At 37.5% G+C, this 18,028-nt stretch overlaps 2 protein-coding genes across 3 annotated transcripts; one reads left to right on the top strand and one right to left on the bottom strand.

Annotated features, from left to right (window-relative positions):
* The first annotated feature begins 2,341 nt into the window (after positions 1 to 2,341).
* Positions 2,342 to 8,971, top strand: LOC138038720 (GPI mannosyltransferase 3-like). 2 transcript variants are annotated; one of them, XM_068884756.1, is made up of 6 exons: positions 2,342 to 3,376; positions 4,113 to 4,241; positions 5,315 to 5,656; positions 6,421 to 6,542; positions 7,403 to 7,441; positions 8,098 to 8,971. In XM_068884756.1, exons 1-5 carry the CDS (start codon positions 2,481 to 2,483, stop codon positions 7,438 to 7,440), a joined length of 1,527 nt encoding a protein of 508 aa, XP_068740857.1. In that variant the 5' UTR covers positions 2,342 to 2,480; the 3' UTR covers position 7,441; positions 8,098 to 8,971. The 2 variants fall into 2 exon arrangements, with proteins under 2 accessions (XP_068740857.1, XP_068740856.1); XM_068884755.1 differs by having other exon boundaries at positions 6,421 to 6,613.
* Positions 8,972 to 14,368: 5,397 nt separating this feature from the next.
* Positions 14,369 to 18,010, bottom strand: LOC138038718 (cyclin-dependent kinases regulatory subunit-like). Its single transcript, XM_068884754.1, has 3 exons — positions 17,859 to 18,010; positions 17,344 to 17,471; positions 14,369 to 15,272 (listed from the first exon to the last, which is right to left on the bottom strand). The coding sequence occupies exons 1-3, from the start codon at positions 17,915 to 17,917 to the stop codon at positions 15,220 to 15,222; spliced, it is 240 nt and encodes a 79-aa protein (XP_068740855.1). The 5' UTR covers positions 17,918 to 18,010; the 3' UTR covers positions 14,369 to 15,219.
* Between the last annotated feature and the right edge of the window lie 18 nt (positions 18,011 to 18,028).

Here is an 18,028-nt window from a genome sequence, read left to right as displayed (position 1 = left end):
CTGATTTGCAAAAGCACGGAGGATTTGGGTAGAAATGTCTTTTGGTTAGACTGTCTACCTTAAAATCCTTGAGGTGTAACGTTAGGAGAACACTTGAGTGATATTTCTTGAGACAAGTGATGTGAAAGTTGAGGCTAAGGATGAGGGGATGCTGTGACATTTATCACAAAGAATGTGCATTTCATTATCTTGCATTTCTGGACATTTGAGAACTGTGTTGTGTGTATTCCGTAATTAACCCATTGACACCTCAAAGGATGCGCCCAGTTGAAGAGTAAAATCATCTGGCGTTAGAATTAAATATGTGAAGCGTCACTCCTGGGGATCAATGGGTTAACTTCTCCTGTCTTTTACTGGGTCAGTAGAATTTGGACTGTGACCATATTACTGCAGCAGATGCTACTCATAGCCAGTTTTGACCAAGTGGGGTCCACCTTTCCATCAGTTAAGCATACAAAAGAGATAAGAGTATCAGATCAGGTGAATAAACTCTCTTTAACCCTAACAGTTAACATTTCTGCACCTCCACATTTTTTTCTAACCCGTGTTCTTTGTATTAATTTGGAAAATAGTAACTGGAAATAAAGATGGTGGGTCTCAAACACAGGTCACATTCCACAGGTCACTCATTGCAGGTCATTGTTTTACCTTTTTGAAAGTAACCCAAAACCCTCAATTTGGCTAACCCTAGGCCTAAAAACCAACCTTAGGCCGAGGGTTAGCCAAATTGAGGGTTTTGGTTACTTTCCAAAAAGTAAAACAATGACCTGCAGCGAGTGACCTGTGTTTTAGACCAGCCGAAATAAAGAAACTTGAAGATACCTCTCCTAGCAGGGAAAGAGGCAACAAACCAAAAAGCTGGAAAGAAACAGACTATGAGTAATGTAAGTTTGGTACATTAAAGACAAATTTTCAAACTAAGTAAATTTGAAAGCTTTGCTTGTTGCAAAAGTTGATCTGTTGGCACCGCAACTTGGCTTTAACAAGACCACTAAACTACTCAGTCAACTTTATTTTAGAAAAAAAATCTCAGAGTTACATGACTTGGAAACACCATCAGTTAGATATACTTGAACAAGAAATTCAGGTTAATGAATGGGCTAAATGTAGCCTTGCTCAGCAACATTTCAGGATTGGAAATAATATATTACCGGTATCATTTGTCACTTCATTTATGACAGTGTAACTTCCATTTGGAGAGTACAACTTGAAAAATATTACAGAAAATGCATAAGAAGTGATTCCTCTAGACCACACTTTGCTTTTTTTTTTTTGCAAAGGGTTGCTTCTCTTGTTCCCATTGTCTTGAATTTTTTAGCCTGGTCTTTAATTAACAATAATATTATTCACCGAAGGTAAAGTGAACATTGGTGAATAAAAACTGAGACAAACTCAAGGTTTTTATTCACTGATATTCACCAAGACTGACGTGAATAATAATTTTTTAGTGATTATTTGAAAAATATGCATTTTCTTGGTCTGTCTCCTCGACTAAACAGCCTGCAGCTATTTTGAAAAAACTGCTTAACTGATTACAGTAATAATCACCTCAACAGCAACCAATCAGCATAGAGAATTTTCAATAATCACCTATGTAATTATAAATCGATATTACTGTTTCCTGTGGATAATGAACTACTCTTTAAATCTAGCAACTCAAATGCACAGTTACTTGGTAATCAAAAGTCAACTTCGTTAAAATGAATTACACATTTTTTGGGGAGAGTGATGCAATACCTTGCAAAGAACACAAGGCTCAAATGAACCGCCATCAATCTGCCCCAAAGTAGAGCTGCCCCACCTCTACAGCGCAGTGACTCAGTCGGCTTGTCAAGCAAGTTCAAATCTCGGCACACTGCTTAAAAACAGGCGTTAAAAGTGCAGTGCATCATCCTGAGGCTTAAGAGGATTTTTTTCCACGAAGTAGTCGCAAGACTTCACGAGCGCTTTTCAAGGGTTACTCGTTCAGATAGTGAGTGTTCTCAATGTTTAGTTTCATTGTTATCGTTACTGGATCCTGTTAACGTGATCACCCAGTTTTCCACACACTTCAATCATCACATCAATCATCAACCTGCTCTTCAAAACGATCTCAAATGGGAGATTAATTCACTGTCATCATGCCTCATCCTCTTTTCCTTTTATCCGTATGAGAAGCGGCCCGCTAATATCTTTTTTCTTTGACGATGAAGTTGTGGCAGAGCTTGCATCAAAAACTTCCCCTGCATTTTCCTCATTCTTTGGATCCCGTTGGCCGAAATATTTTTCCAGGAGGGGCTTGTAAATGTACACTCCACTCACAACTCCGACTAAGGTCACAAAGAATAGTTGATGCAAGGGAATTCTCTTCACGAGAGAAAGCACCATTTTCTGATTTTCTGTATAGTCAAAAATTAGTAGGCATTGCTCGTACGGCGGTGTGAAGACTGAGTTCCACAACGAAGAATGCCTTTCAGATTTCGACACGATCCTCTTCCAAAATGGCAGTCGAAGAAAGTGGAAATCTTGCTCTTAGGAGACGAAATAGACAGCAAATGTGCCATTTTCCCAGTATTACATCTTCTGAAGATAAATTTGGAGAGTCTGGAAAACCTCTTAGTGACATTACTGGGACAGAAAATCTCTTACTTTGCTTTCTACTAGTGTTTCGAATTTTGAATGCGTTTACCATAAAAACATTTTTCGTCCCAGACGAATTCTGGCAGGGACCAGAAATTGCGCACAGACTTGTGTTTGGGTATGGATATTTGACATGGGAATGGAAAGAAGGCCTAAGAGGATGGACAGTGCCGTTAATTTATGCAACTGGATACAAGTTATTGGCGTGTCTTGGTCTCGACACTTCAACTACCATCGGTGTAGCTCCAAGAATTATTCAATCAATATTAGCCTCCTTTGGAGATTTGTTTCTTTACAAACTAGCCGTAAAAAGGTTCGGTCGTCAAACTGGTGCATGGGCGCTTATCTGCCATTTGCTCTCATGGTTCACATTTTACAGTGTGCCAAGAACTTTGACAAATTCTTTGGAAACTGTCTTCACTACTATTGCATTGTATTACTGGCCTCACAGCGCCAAAGAGGAAGTAAATACTAAAAGAATCATCAAAGCTCTGGGGTTTGCTGCCTTTTCATGTATTTTAAGACCAACAGCAGCCATAGTCTGGATGCCATTGTGTTCACAGTATCTGCTTTTAACTCTGCATAGATTGAGATTTGTACTAAAATGCCTCTTACCAGTCGGGTGCCTGGCCATTGTGTGGTCGCTGGTCTTAAATAGTTGGCTTTACAAGAGGTTGACATTTGTAGAACTCAACTTTGTCAAGTTCAATGTTGTTAATGATATGGCAACATTCTATGGAAGTCACACATGGCACTGGTGAGGTATTTATTTGTATCACTTTTTCCCTTACCAGAAATCAGAATCCTTACAGATGTTGTGGGGAGGGTAGAGAGATCCCTACTTTGGGAAGATCGTAGAAGATTTTTATGCCTGGTGCAGAATTTTTCTTTACATGTATATACCTGGTAGTTTACTTCAAAAAGGTTGATTTTCCCAAGTGCTAGATTTTCTTTCCAGTGAGGGGATTGTCCTTGCTAAAAGACAGGAAATGGTATATGATTCCAAGCACCAAACAATGGTAGACTATGCATACTCTGAAGATTGAACTACAGTGTTCTCCGATTAGAAAAAAAAAACTTGGCCTCATTCTGGTATGTAGCTAGCGGCTGCACTTCACCACCATTTACCTCTCGCAATCACAGACCAACAATCCTGGACAGAACGAGTCAAGACCTCTCTCCTACAGTGAATTTCAAATTTATAGAAGGTCTTCCTATCTGTACTACGTCCCTGAATATCTCTTCATTGCTAGCAGATCTAGTTAAAGTGCCTGATGCTACTTCTTACTACTTCTTATGAATGAATTAAGTGTTTGGCTGATGGCCTGGTGCTCATCCTTGTAAGACTCACAGTCACCATAGCGATAGCCAAAGAATGGGACTTTTGTATTAGGTTGAACAGTAAACCCCTTCCTTTCAATGTTTCATTACTTTCTTCTTTCTGGATTTACACAGAAATTCAGCTTACACCATCCATTGTTCTTCACTTCAAGGTATTTTACTCAAGGATTTCCTGTTGTCATGTTCACTCATCTAATTCCTTTTGTTGGTGGTGTCTTGAAAGCTGCACCACATCAGCGGGCATTAGCATGGCTTATCTTGTGGATCATCTCCATCTATAGGTACAGTAGGTGTCAGTTTTATAGAGAGAGAAACATGACAAAAATGACAGAAATCATAAACTAGAAATGATTTTATTGCCAAACAAATGTTTATTATATGGCTATTGATATAAGACTGAGACATGTAAAATTATTTGAGCTGTAGATAGGAGCGTGTTACCATAGTTCTGGTATTGTCAGTAATGTTCATAACTGCGATGTTTGAATAGACTAACATGCTGTTGAACTGTAGTCAATATTCACTAAAATTAATTAATCAATCTTTATATATTATTTTGTTTTAATGGAGATACACTTTTAGACTAATAATAATAATAATAATAATAATAATAATAATAATTATTATTATTATTATAATTATTATTATTATTATTATTATTATTATTATCATTATTAGTTATATGTAAGGAGCAGCAAAGGCAAACTTCTAGAATTATCACTTTATGAGCTCCAACCTTTTTTTTTTGAAAAACTTGGTGCTGGACTCAAAGTCAGAATGCTGTCATTTGTAATATATGTACTGTTTAATAAACAAGCAGGGTTTTAGACCATGACCTGCTAGTTTATTGAATGGCTTCAAGAACATTCCACAAAAAGCGTATCCATTCGGAGTCTGAACAGATTGTGAGAGGAGAACATTAAATTTTAATAGCATACAAGAAAACAAGCTATGCCTTATTACTATGCTTTATATAATAAAAATAAAGAAGTCTTGCCTGTGGTCTTTTCTGTTGCAAAGCACACAGAAAGTAGCACGAAAGAGGAAGGAAAAACATGAGACGTAGTTGAGTGTTTTCCCTACTTCTTAAGTGCTTTGCAACAGAACAGATCACAGGCAAGGCTTATTTATTTGTTTTATGATAAAGAATTTCTTAATTTTATCATGCATTCAGCTGAAATTTTCAGAAAACTTTATTCTCCAAATCCTACGAGTGGAGTCAGTGACTTTTTGAAGAATAATGTTATTATTAGGGTCTGGCTAATCTACGCTGAAAAATAATATTTCCTTTGGTTATGCTTTTAGGCCCTTTTAGTGAAGCTTATTGATTTGATTGTATCTTTATTTTTTACAGCTTTCTTGGCCATAAAGAATTCAGGTTTATTTTTCCTGTGGTCCCTTTAGCAATGTGTTATTGTGGTCTCTTTCTAAGCAAACTCTCTGGCTGTCAGTTAGAAAAAACCCAAACAGCTGATCAATGTGCTTTGAACATTTCTCAGTCTGAGTGGAAGGCGAAACTGCTAGTGCTGTTCTTAGCTGCAAGCAATGTCCCAATGGCACTGTATACCAGCACAGTTCATCAGAGGGGAACCATTGATGTTATGAATTTCATTCGAGATGAGAGCTCTAAACTGACAACTAATGATGGGATGTCAGTATTATTTCTAATGCCATGTCATTCAACACCATTCTATAGGTAATTGTGTTCAGTATTGTTAAGATGTTTTACATTTAAAGTGCTACTATGACCAAAAAAATCAACTTTTATTTTCAGAGTAAAATACTAAGTCTGGCCAGTTTAGGGGTGAATGGGTTGAAAAATGGCATATATCTTGCCAAACAAAACTGGTAATTGCCACAGATGAGGCAATGACATCAATAAACCCTTTCCTCCTAAGAATGACATTTTTATGATTTACCCTGGCTGTCTAATGCAAGAAAATTGTTATATAATTTTACATGTACTTGTCACTGGGGAGCCCCTTGGGTCTGAACAGAACCCACATTCACTAAAAAAATGTCCTCTTCAACCCTTTCCCTCTTACTGTGCCTTTCATTAACATGCTGACTGTAAAGCGTAATCGACAAATGCGTTTTTTGCTACTGTCAATCAAATGTCCGGCGGCTTCTCCCAGCTTCCGACTATGTTGACTGAACTGGGCTCCGCAATGTGGTTTGATTACTGCTCGGTCAACAGTGGTCGGAAGCTTGGAGGAGCGGCCGAACATTTGATTGACAATAGCAAAAAACGCATTTGTTGGTTGACCTTTGAATTTAGAGTCCGCGTGTTATTGTAAGTAAGAGTGACACTGATAGATCATTGTCACTCTGTCTATCGCCAGACCATTTTACTCGTCAACTGGGGGCGTCTTAGGGCGACTGAGGGGTCGATGGATTAACCAATCACGATGAAGCATTAATGAATTTATTTATCATTTTCCTTTTATTTTTGTTTATTAGTTATGTACACAGAAATATCAGTATGAGAATATTGGAGTGTCCCCCAAGTGGCGAGGAAGGTTATGTTGATGAAGCAGACCAGTTCTACTTGAATCCTTCTTCCTGGCTCCAAAAGGAGTTTGGTAATCACACTGGGCATGGAGATCCAGCTCACCTTCCCTCGCATATTGTCATGTACAACGTTCTCTCACCAGTTAGTCATTGTACTGTTTTTTAATACCTTGTCTAGTGTCTTTAACAAAGGGGACGTTAGATCAACTCTGAAACATTTTAACTTCAGTTGATTTTATTAACTCAGAATGTTTATTAACAAAAGTCTTTGAATATGATACAGATTACTTGGTATTTACATTATAACTTTCCCTGTGTTTTTCTTTGTTGCGCAAAGAACCATTTGACACATGAACAATTACGGTAATACAAAGTTGTGGTCAAGTCCATATTGTATCTACCAAATGAATTTAATTTGGTCAAAACTTGAAAAAACTCTCAAACAATGAACTCAGTTGTTTTTTCTTTCTTCATACTAGGCACATCTTTTCATCTTTACAAAATTAATAGCAGTGGATTTGTGTCATAAATAAGAAGTACCCTAGTTATTAGTAATTATGATATAATTTATTGATTTTGTTGCCACGACTTGCAACAGTGTTTCCTAAGCATGGCAGATGACAGTTGCCATTGCAAAAGGAGACAAAATGTCATTTGATTGACACCCTGCTAACAGGTACCCTAGGTGCTAGTAGTTTTTTTTTCCCAAAGTATAAGAGGAAGTGACATGTTTAAGGGGGAAAAAAAGGATCTTGGCTTTGAACTCAGATGTCAGAACTTTAAACCAAGAACAAGATAACACAGGGCTGGCATGAAATAGTTTACTTTACACCACCTCATAAACAAATGTGCAACATGTAGTGCAAAAGAGTATTCTCATGGTTTTCCTGCTTTCACATTTTGTTATAATCGTTCTCCTTTTTTATTCCAGGATGTTGCATTGTTTTTGGGTCAGTTTCAGTACAGTAAGGTATGTTTTTAGTGCTACTCTTCTTTATGGATGCATATCAATACTCAACATTTGAAGTATATACAAGTACATTGTGTATAGTTATTTTCGATCTGCATATTTATTTTATAGCATTCTGATTGGCTCACTGAATCTTAGTCTCCAAAGTAGGCAATAGTGTATGTTTACCTGTATGCTTGAATGATATGATTTTGTTATCACCAAGCCAGCTCTACATGCCTTGTCTTAAATCGAATGTGAACTCATGGTACGTAAGTTACCATCTTCAAGCTACCATGAACAGCTAACTTTTTTCTGTATTTTTTAATGCTTAAAACATTCAAGTTTGTTTAGACAAACATTGCTCTGTATTTTAGAGCTTTTTACAAAAATTGTTGATTAATTATCTTCAAAAAAATGCATGGTTACCCCCCACTTTTCTTTTTCGATTTCAGTAGCACTTGTTAAGATCTGCTTTTCCCGCATATTTAGTAAACCGTGCGAGAATACCTTTGAATTAGTAGGCATCGTCCTTTAATATTATAACATTTACATACACATTGCATTTCCTCGTAACTTCTTTTAACAGCTCCCTCTTTACAATGACCACATTTTTGTTGCCATGGTCACCATTAATGACATTGACCAGAATTTGAACTCTTGGTTCTTTGTTTCAGAGTGCAACATTTTTCCATACCCATTTTCCAGAGGGCCGAGTGGGATCACAAGTATTTGTCTTCAGACACATACCAAGGCATAGTTGAAGCAAGAAAGTTAAATTAATATTTTTTTCAGGAAAATTTTACTTCTGTTTGCCATGAAAGAGGTCAATGAAATGAAAGGTTGAGTCAGGGCTGAAGAAACATGAATAGCCTGCACGCAGGCGGTTGGATGGTCGAAAAACCGGAATTCGTAATGAGGTCGCCATCTTGGATTCGCGCGGCTAGGTCTGGGCCGGGTTGAGGGTCGACAAAGCGAGCGAGTGGAGGGGGGCGGAGAGGTTTTCTCTTCGCTCTTCCCACTCCCCACCCCGTCGTTTTGTCACGGGACCCAGACCTATCCCACGCTCTTCCAATATGGCGTCTGATAGTGTTTCGTGGTGTCACAACAACTACCGCCTGCAAGCAGGCTAAAACATGAACAGATGATGGGTGGCCTAAACTTTGTTTTCCCCCCAGATTTTTTATGTGGCCTAGCCTGTGAACGCAGACGTATTTCCGGCGGTCGTTTCTCTCCCCCGAAAAGTAAATACGTCTGCGTTCGCAGGCTATATGTGGCCAGAATCTAGACCAACTTTGCTGGTGTGGAACTCTTGTTACACACGTGATTTACATACTGAGAAAACAAGACCTAAACCCAGACTTTTCCGAGTTTTTTATTCTTAATTATAAATGTGACGTTAATAAAAAAGAAACAGCACAGATTTTTGTTTAAACTTCTGTGTTTTTGTGATTATCATTACAGTCACTGACAATTTTTTTGACAAAGATATTCACATAACAATATCGTCTTGCCTTCTGTTGATTAATTAAAATAAATGGCAATAAACAAGAGGAAGGACTTGTCTTGTCTTAAAAATAATATTTACATTTGGATTAAGATGACAGATGACAAAAAGTTGCTCTCAGCAACTACAACAGCAACCTCACTTGGGGTGCATTCGATTAGGAAATCTGGATTTTGATCTTAAAATCTTGAACTTCACATTTCCAATCAAACACAAATCTGAAAACTGAAAACACATTTTGTTGCGGATTTCGTTAGTTGATTTGAAATCCATGTCAGGGAGAAGTTTAATTTCGATTGGAAACCTGAAGATCCGGATTTCCCAATTGAATGCACCCTAAGATGTTTGAAAGACGCTTTGACATATCCATCACAAGTTAAATCTGTTTTTGCCCTCAACATATTGAAGAAAAACATGCATGGATCATCATTTGTATACAGTGTCCATTCCTTTTTTGGAAACATTCCCCCACTGTTCTCTCACTGAACAATCCTCCTTTTGAATAGAAGTACATGCGGCTCTGAAAAGAAAGTAATTATTACACTGTGATCAGCCACAGTTCCATAGATAAAATATGATTTACCCCCCCATTCTGCCAACAAGTTTTTATAACCTTTTTACTGCAAATCTTTCTTATTTCCCTGTCATGACCATAATAGGTCAAAATTTAAAATCGCCTGGCATTAGACAGAGTAAAATACTAAGTCTGGCCGGTTTCGGCCGGTTTGGATGCCAATGGGTTAAACGACAGTTTTATCTTAAGTTTTCACTGCTGTCCATCACCAGAAAGCAGGGGTAAGAGGTTCACATCCTGCATTGTGATTGGTGCATTTGGATCCATTTCTTTCCATAGGGATGCCAACTGTCACCACAAATAATAATACTAATAATAATAATAATAATAATAATAATAATAATAATAATAATAATAATGTATAGTAATAGTTTCAATAATGATCAAACAACAATTTCAATAAGGAATATTATTATATGGCTCTGTCTCATGAGGACTGGGAACTACAAAATTCACGAATTTGATTGGCTAAAATCGATATTGACCGCGGTCTAGATTTTCCCATCTAGACCGGTAATGTTTTGCGGTGAAAAGATGCAAACTAAAATGCAAAAATATTGAGTATTTTCTTCTACCAATATTTATTTACGGAAGTGCCAAACAGCATGATGACAAAAGAGAGGATGAAAAGCAAACTTTGACAGAATTAAGTTCAGCTCATCGCCACTCATCGCCGTTCGCAAGCAAAATGTCAGTTAGTACAAACCAGTTACATTAAACGAATTAAATTGTTCTTGTTGGCCATATAATAAACATCTTATTAACCGAGCTAGGTCGGTCTGTATGGGAGAATCTTGACCTCGGTCGCTGGTACAGACCTCACTGCGTTCGGTCTGTACTGGCGACCTCGGTCAAGATTCTCCCATACAGACCTCCCGCTCGGTTAATAAGAACTAAGTAATAGGACTGAGTGAGTACAATTCAGGGAGTAGTCGTGCAAGTGATTTCAAAATCGCACGAGGCCAATTTGAAATTACAAGCATGATTACCCCTGAATTGCACGACATGAAGCCCTACTACTAATAATTATTAATTGTAACTGTAACAAAATGCAAGGATGAAAAGTTCTGAATACCTTCTTGTATGAAAGTTAAAATTATATTCAATCTGTTTTGCAAACAGTGGGAAAACAGCAAAAAAGACCCCATCCAAGTGCATGTGATTGACGTGTGTGTGGCATAGGTGTCCAAGTACATAATATGCAGGTATCCAATTTGGACACCCCTGTGATTGCACGCCAATTTGTCGTATAATTGGCATGCAAAGAACCAATCAGATTCGAGAATTTTTTAACGATTATAATGATAATAATAATAAGAATAGGAAGAAGAAGAAGAAGAAGAAGAAGAAGAAGAATGGGTTAGTTCTTACAGGGGTTTCAACAAAATGCAGAATACTTTAAGTTAGGAGGTACATTGAATCATTGTAGTCAGTGTACACGGTAAAGTGGAACAGTTAACAGCAAAATTTTCTATTTGCCTAACCTTCCACATATGAAATAGGAAATACTTTTTGTTTGTGTTTGTCTGAAAAGTTTTCAAAAACTCCCATCGCAATTCATTTAATTTATGTTCAGTTTTGTCCATCTCTGCCTCCTGTTGTACTTGCTGTGCAAATTAATAGGCGAGTTCACGCTCTTCAGTGCATCATGGGTAATCAGGGCAAGATGGAGAGGAATTCAAAGGTTTGTAAGGAAGTTCAAAACGATGAAAAGTATTCGTGATATGCATTTTTGGTTTTTTTTTTTTCCAAAACAAGATATACGCTCAAAGGTCTGGCAGAATAAACATGGAGATATGGCTATTGTACAAATTATTATTTTATTAAAAAGGGTTTCTGCCATACATTTCCTGTAATTTTACAGAGAATGTATGGAGACAAAAAAAGCATGCAATCAAGAGCGTGAACTCGTCAATTCAGACCAAAAAAACTAATGGGGACATAGTTTTTCAGTGAGCGATTAAATAACAATGACTACAACCAGGTTTTCTGAGCCCACGAGACTGAGCACCCAAAGCAAACCATTGTTTTAACGAAAACCACTGGTCAGCAACCAGATTCTGGTCATTGCTGTCTAAGATCTTCCATTCAAACCACCTTCACAGTTTTAAAGGTAGTCGCTTGATTTGGTTGCCAGTTACCAGTACATTGTAGCCTTTGTGACAAAGCCCCATTGTTTAGTCCAATTAATTATTGTGTTATGACAAATAAAAGTATACAATCTGCAAAGACTTCCCGTAATGTCTTAATGATCTTAAGGTTAGTCACTGATAGAAAAACACTAATTTACTTCCCAACACAAAAAAAAACGTTGACTTGCCTGGTCCATGACGCAAATAATTTTCCCAACCTTGAGACATCTGTACCCCAAGATTTCGCCATTCTTGCTCCGTCATGAGCCGTTTGGGGACTTTTACAGCAATTTCTTTCGGTAAAATAACGTGCCTTGAATGGATGGAGAAAATGGATTAATACTTTTCGAGTGGACAACGAAAACAAACTCAAAGCAGCGTGAAGATCGAGAATAAAATCGCTCGATAGGAACCTGTACTTTAGCAAACAAAACAAATATTTACAGCCATTACCTGTATTCGTAAACGCCATCGCTGTCCGGATATTTTTGCCCGTAGTATATGTCTCGCGCCGACATTTTGAATGAAGGAATAGATCAGACGAGAAAATAAAAAAAGTGGAATAGAGAAGTACAGTTTGTGCCAGCAAGGAGAAAGCGAAATAACGAAACCCTCGTGCGTTGAAATTTACGAAGTTTGCGGTTTGTTCTCTGATTGGTCAAGGGGAAACGAGATGCCGAGAATGATTGGCTAGCACTTTCTCGGCCCAGTCTTTCAAGGTTAAGTCTTCCTGAAAATGGGCCTGACTAATGGCAATGGCCTGACTAAAATATGGTATATACTTCGTGCCAGTATGCCATATAGTCGCCTATCATATAGTCGTCCATATCCGCAGAGCCTGCTCCAGAGAGTACGAGGTCTGTTCCATTTCAATTTCTTGTATTTTTGGTGGTGATAGCCGCCCATATCAGGACACTTTCTTATTAAAAATGATGTAATTTACTTGGCTATGAATTCTTTTGCCTAAAACTTTGGTTTAAGTTTTGGGAAAGAATCATTTCGATGACAGCTTTAACACAGAATTCAAACAGTTGAGCACTGATTTACATTGAAGCTGTCCACACAGGTTTTCTGTGGTCATCAACGAAAGAAAATCAGACATTTTTGACAAGAATTTAGGAAAACATCTATCAACAAATTATGAAAAATCAGTCTGTTGAAATTGTATGAAAACAGCTGTTAAATGTACTTAATTTCTATTATTTTAAGTAAGCAAATGCTGCAAGAAAACTAATGAGTGAATTTTTTGTAAATGACGGGTAAGCATATTTTAGACCTGGTTTTAATCTAAATGCGTTACCATGGTAACAGCCTGCAGAGCACATTAACTGTCAAAAAATATAAGCTTTCCTGGTAGCATTTACCAGTGAGAAAGTTTGAGCTTCTAGGCAAAAACTACAAAAATATGGCAGAAATGTACTTTATCATCTGTCACCTATGCAACTTTATCTCTTAAAAGCAAATTTTATAGCCAAGGCAGAAGTTTCAGTTAGGTCAATAACTTGTACTTAGGGCAACATGGTGGGAAACCAACCAAACTGGAAGTAGAAAGAGAATACAGTACTTCCTGTTTATCATACAACAGAAAAATAAGCCATCATCATTTTAAAAGCATCTTGCAGCACAACATCAGTCTTATTTTAGGATCTGTTTAGGATGGTATTGATTGATGTTATTGTTACATTATTGCATTTTGTAATCAACTTTGTATTGTTGTCTTACTGCCTTTTGTCATCAGCTCATTAGTTCTCTTGGTTAAATGTAATTTATTCATTATTTTCTCAAAACACATAGTAGATCTTTGCATTATCATTATATTTTGATTTCTTTTTTGGGACAGCTTTTTGTCCCAGGAGAAATTAATCTGTGATTGCACAAGGCAGAGGAATGCGTTTAATACCAGGTTGACATCACAAGCTGCTTTGCATGTGGAGAGTTCTTTGAAAACAGTGATAAAGTTCTTTTGTGATGTGAACCCAGTATCAAACCCATTCAGGAGCCCATCACCCGGAGTGTGCAACTTACCTATTTTCGTGCAACGGCGTTTTCACAAGGTTATTTTTAGATTAAATTTCCCGCTAATGAGACTCCCACAGGAGCCCAATGACCAATTACAAGAAATTAAGCTGACGTCATAGGGTCACCGAACTGGAAATGCCTTTGTTTTTTTACCTAATTCGCAGGAAGGGCTAGTCTAAAAATAAACCTACTTGTGAAAACGCCGTTTCACAGACGCTGTATGGAAGTTGCACGCTTCGGGTGATGGGCTCCTGACCCATTCCCCTTCATTGCTCGGTCATGGATCAAATTATGACCACTTTTTCCATCTTTCAAAGGGAATAAACATGTCAATTTTCAATAAAAGCTTTCTTAAAACAACAAAATGTATTTGGGACGATTTTAGAAAATAAATGCAGTGGGTTGATAGGCACTTCAAGTACCAACTACTTGGTTAAAGTGCCCATAACCCCAAAATATTTTTTTCGCTAAAATGAATCTTTACACCTGTTCGAAACGCATTGTGGCCATTTTTTGCTTTTTCTAACAAATCCTGCCATTTTATAGGCTTCGAAAGTTGCGAAAATCCAAGCATCTTTTATTCACGACCGAGTCAGAAGGGGAGTGGGTCTATTCCTGTTTTGACGTCACAATCTACTTTGCCTGCATTTTTACAAAGAGTTAATGCAATGTAAATCAGTTTGTGACGTCAAATCAGGAATAGACCCACTCCCCTTCTGCCTCGGTCGTGAACAAAAGATGATCGGATTTTCGCAACTTTCAAAGATTTAAAAGATTTAAACTTTTCAAAAGATTTAAACTTTTCAAGATTTAAATGTGTTTTGTAAAAGGACTTTGCTGTGGAAGCTCCACAAAATATTGAGTGATGAGCAAACTTAGTTAAATAAATCAGTTTTTCTTGTAAAAAGGTTATTATCTTTTCATTTTACTGCTTGTAGGCCTGTAGATTAAAACGGTCAATCAGTTTACCAAGAACTTCTAATACAGAAGGGTTTTCCTTGACTGAGTTGACATATCTAGGCAACAGAACATGAACCAGTTTCAAGTTGGACAGAAACACAGTTCATTATAGGCATCACACAAAGCCCAACAACCCTCTGTTACTCCCATGACAAAGCCTTTCAGACTGTTCATTTTTATTGACAGACTCCCACTGCTACCTGAGCCTTTGTTAATTTTTGCTAAGGTAGAATACGTTCTTGTTAGATATATCATAAGAAATTTATGCAGCTGTCCCTCCATTCACTTTTAGATTGTTAATTTAAACCCAGGTTTGCAAGTAATAACACATTCTCAATTTCACTTGTAGAATATTTTATTTTAAACTTTTAGTTATTTGTTACAGCATATATTGAAAGCAAGAAATATATTATTTTATAAATAGAAATTAATATTTTCAATGATTATTCAAGCTTTCAAACAAGGTACCAAAGCAAAGGTACTGGCAAAATATTCTCACTTTACAATATAAATTATTATAAATAAATATAATTTGATTTACAAATTGTCATCATTATTTTTCTTTAAGTCCTCTGGTTATTTGAAGTAGTGTCCTTTGACTTGCAAGCTACTTGTTTCGGAGATCAGTCCTTTCTCTTCTGAACAGCAAGATGTGAGGTTCTGAAAATACATTTTTATGTTTGAGAAGTCCATTTATTAAGCTCTTTTTATTGACACTAACAATCTTATTGGGGGTTGTACTATTGATTGGTGAACACAAAGAGCAAAGAGTATAATAAAGGATGTAAACATAAAGTCAAAAATATATGAAAGAATGAAAATACTAATGTGACCTTGAATTACTGTAAACACTAAAACACTAAAAGTCCAAGCTTTCACTGCTCAATGGCACCATTAGGGATGGATAAGATAAAATAAAATATTCCATGAGGGCCGAATAAAAGGGAAAAAAGGTGTCACTACACTGATGAGCAAATGTTACTGTGAGAGGATCCAGTGTGAAAAGAGAGGCATTACAACAATAGGTCTGCAAATTTGATACATTCTTCTCGGGATTTAAGTGTTGGTTAATGTTTTGTATAGGGAGGCATGGTGGCCTCAAGGTTAGTGTGCTTCTGTCCAGATTGAGTGGTCCAGGTTTGGGTCCTGGCTTGGGACATTGTGTTGTGTTCTTGGGCAAGACACTTTACTCTCACGGTGCCCCTCTCCTCCCATGTGTATAAATGGGTACCGGCAAATTTAATGCTGGGGGTAACCCTGTGATGGACTGGCATCCCATCCAGGGGGAAGTGGAAATACTCCTAGTCGCTTCATGCTACAGAAACCGGAGATAAGCGCCGGCCGGATGAGCCTTCTAGGCTCATAGCAGACTTTACCTAATGTTAATGCATTCATGGACATGTAGTTTTTTTTGGAGGGGATTGGCAGGGGAGAATTGTATGAATCTTTAAACTTTTAATTAAATGGGAGATTGATTAAAATTCCCCAACTAAAAATGTTACATTAAAAGCTGAATAACAACTGTTTGCCTGGATAAGTTTATCCAAGCTTTAAACCAAGGCCAGGGATGTCAAGATACTCAATTTTCGAAATTTAAGATTACAGCGTTTCCTTTTGAGTCTAAATGTCAACCGCTTATTTAAAGCAAATTTTATAGAGTAGGCAATAATAATAAAAATTACTACTATTGACTCTAAACTGATATTTTCAGGTTAGAGTCATGATGATGCAAGCATAAGGACTATCAACATATGTTAACCATTAACTTGTTTATTAAAGGGAACATAGTTTTCGAGTGGACCTACAATCATGGACAAATTCATTGGGACAGTACAGCATTTTATCTTTTAAATCACTTTTTATCACATATTCTGGGTTCTTTTGGACCCCCCACCCCCCCCCATTCAATGTTGCTTGGGGAAAATAAACGGAAAATAGTGTGCAGGGCTGAAAGTGGACCAGTTTATGCCCAACATTGAGTGGGGGGGAGGGGGGAGGCATCTGAAGTCCGAAGAATATGCATTTGACTGAAATAAATGCGAGTGTCCCAAAGAAATTTGTCCATGATTGTAGATGTTGTTAACCCATTCATCCCTGAAACGGTGGCCCCCATTGAGGAGTAAAATTATCTGGCACTGGACAGTCTCAATCTCAGGACTGAAAGGCTTAATGCTCTTTGCCCTATCAAGATGCTCCTCAGTGTATAATATTGTAAAAATGTAGCTAATACATGCATTCCTGGTATAAAGAGCCCTTGGCAAAAGTTATCAAAGAGTAGAAAAGGTGGGGGGGGGTGGGGGGGTGTCATCACCCTGGGGATGACCAGTTCAAAAATCAATGAACACAAATTCATGTACAACGAGACCTTGACCCTGAAAAAAATAGTACTTCTTCCTATACGTATCCAATGAAATGAGCAGTATGGTGTCAGCACAGTGACCTGGCCAGTTGTTTGAAGGGTGGATAGTGCTATCCGCTGGATAAATCACTATCTACTGGATAACTCAATCGGTTTTGCTAACGTTTATCCACTGGATAGTGATTTATCCGGTACATAGCGTTCCCACCTTTTGAACAACCGAGGCCTGGCAGTTTCGTCGCATATTTTAAATTATGAAAGAAAGACACTGAAGACCGTAAAATAAATAAGAGAAGTACGAAACCAGGAAAAATGTGGCAAACGAGTCCAAGAGGTGCATCGCAAGTAAAAACGCAAGCTTAACAAGCTTACCTGGGTCATGTTTCATGTAATGTTCCCATCCCTGTGATTGCTGAACGCCAAGGCTTCGCCATTCCGTTTCGGACATTAAATGTTTTTTGGGCACCAATTTCGCAATTTCTTTGGGTAACAAAACATGTCTATGAAGTCGGGAAACACAGGTAAATTAGCGGAAAAAATTATTACGAAGCCGGGAAGGTTATAGTTCACTTATTGTACTTTCGGTCAATCAAATTTGTCCGTATACTTTTTACATTGTCCTGAACTCGATTAAAAAATCTTTTGCCTTTTTTGAATTTGACATTGATTTGAGACCTGGCAACCCTGACAATCGCAAAGTTACCACGTTTACGTATACTAATTATTTGACTTTTATCGAAATTAGACACAATAGAAAGGAAATTCTTGCCCTTGTAACATTAGCCAGACGACACGCCACAAACATGCGAAATTTCAACTTTTGAAATTAAAGGGAAAATAATATTTGGATAAAAAATTCTCTCATGTAAAACTGTAGTTGCCTTTACCTGTACTCGAAGATGTCGTCGTAGTATTTTTCTGAGTAGTAAATCTGCTTCACGGACATTTTCTTCGCGCACAAAGTTTCCAAGTCCTAATCTTCGCTGAGTTGTGAATAGACTAAATTTTTTTTTTCTTTCACACTTCAAGATTGGCGCCCCACTCTCTGATTGGCTAT

Source organism: Montipora capricornis, chromosome 2, assembly GCF_036669925.1.
Source record: "Montipora capricornis isolate CH-2021 chromosome 2, ASM3666992v2, whole genome shotgun sequence".
Taxonomy (NCBI): domain Eukaryota; kingdom Metazoa; phylum Cnidaria; class Anthozoa; order Scleractinia; family Acroporidae; genus Montipora; species Montipora capricornis.
Note: the sequence above shows the minus strand (reverse complement) of the source record. Positions and strands in the feature narration are given on the sequence as shown.

What these genes read in the sequence shown, in the direction of transcription:
- LOC138038720 (XM_068884755.1), top strand. Translation starts at nt 2,481, where the DNA reads ATGGCAGTCGAAGAAAGTGGAAATCTTGCTCTTAGGAGACGAAATAGA. An exon ending in TGGATCATCTCCATCTATAG is followed by an intron (nt 4,242 to 5,314) that starts GTACAGTAGGTG and finishes TATTTTTTACAG; the next exon opens with CTTTCTTGGCCATAAAGAAT. An exon ending in TGTACAACGTTCTCTCACCA is followed by an intron (nt 6,614 to 7,402) that starts GTTAGTCATTGT and finishes TTTTTATTCCAG; the next exon opens with GATGTTGCATTGTTTTTGGG.
- LOC138038718 (XM_068884754.1), bottom strand. Translation starts at nt 17,917, where the DNA reads ATGTCCGTGAAGCAGATTTACTACTCAGAAAAATACTACGACGACATC. An exon ending in GACGACATCTTCGAGTACAG is followed by an intron (nt 17,472 to 17,858) that starts GTAAAGGCAACT and finishes CCGACTTCATAG; the next exon opens with ACATGTTTTGTTACCCAAAG. An exon ending in TTACATGAAACATGACCCAG is followed by an intron (nt 15,273 to 17,343) that starts GTAAGCTTGTTA and finishes ATGTATTTTCAG; the next exon opens with AACCTCACATCTTGCTGTTC.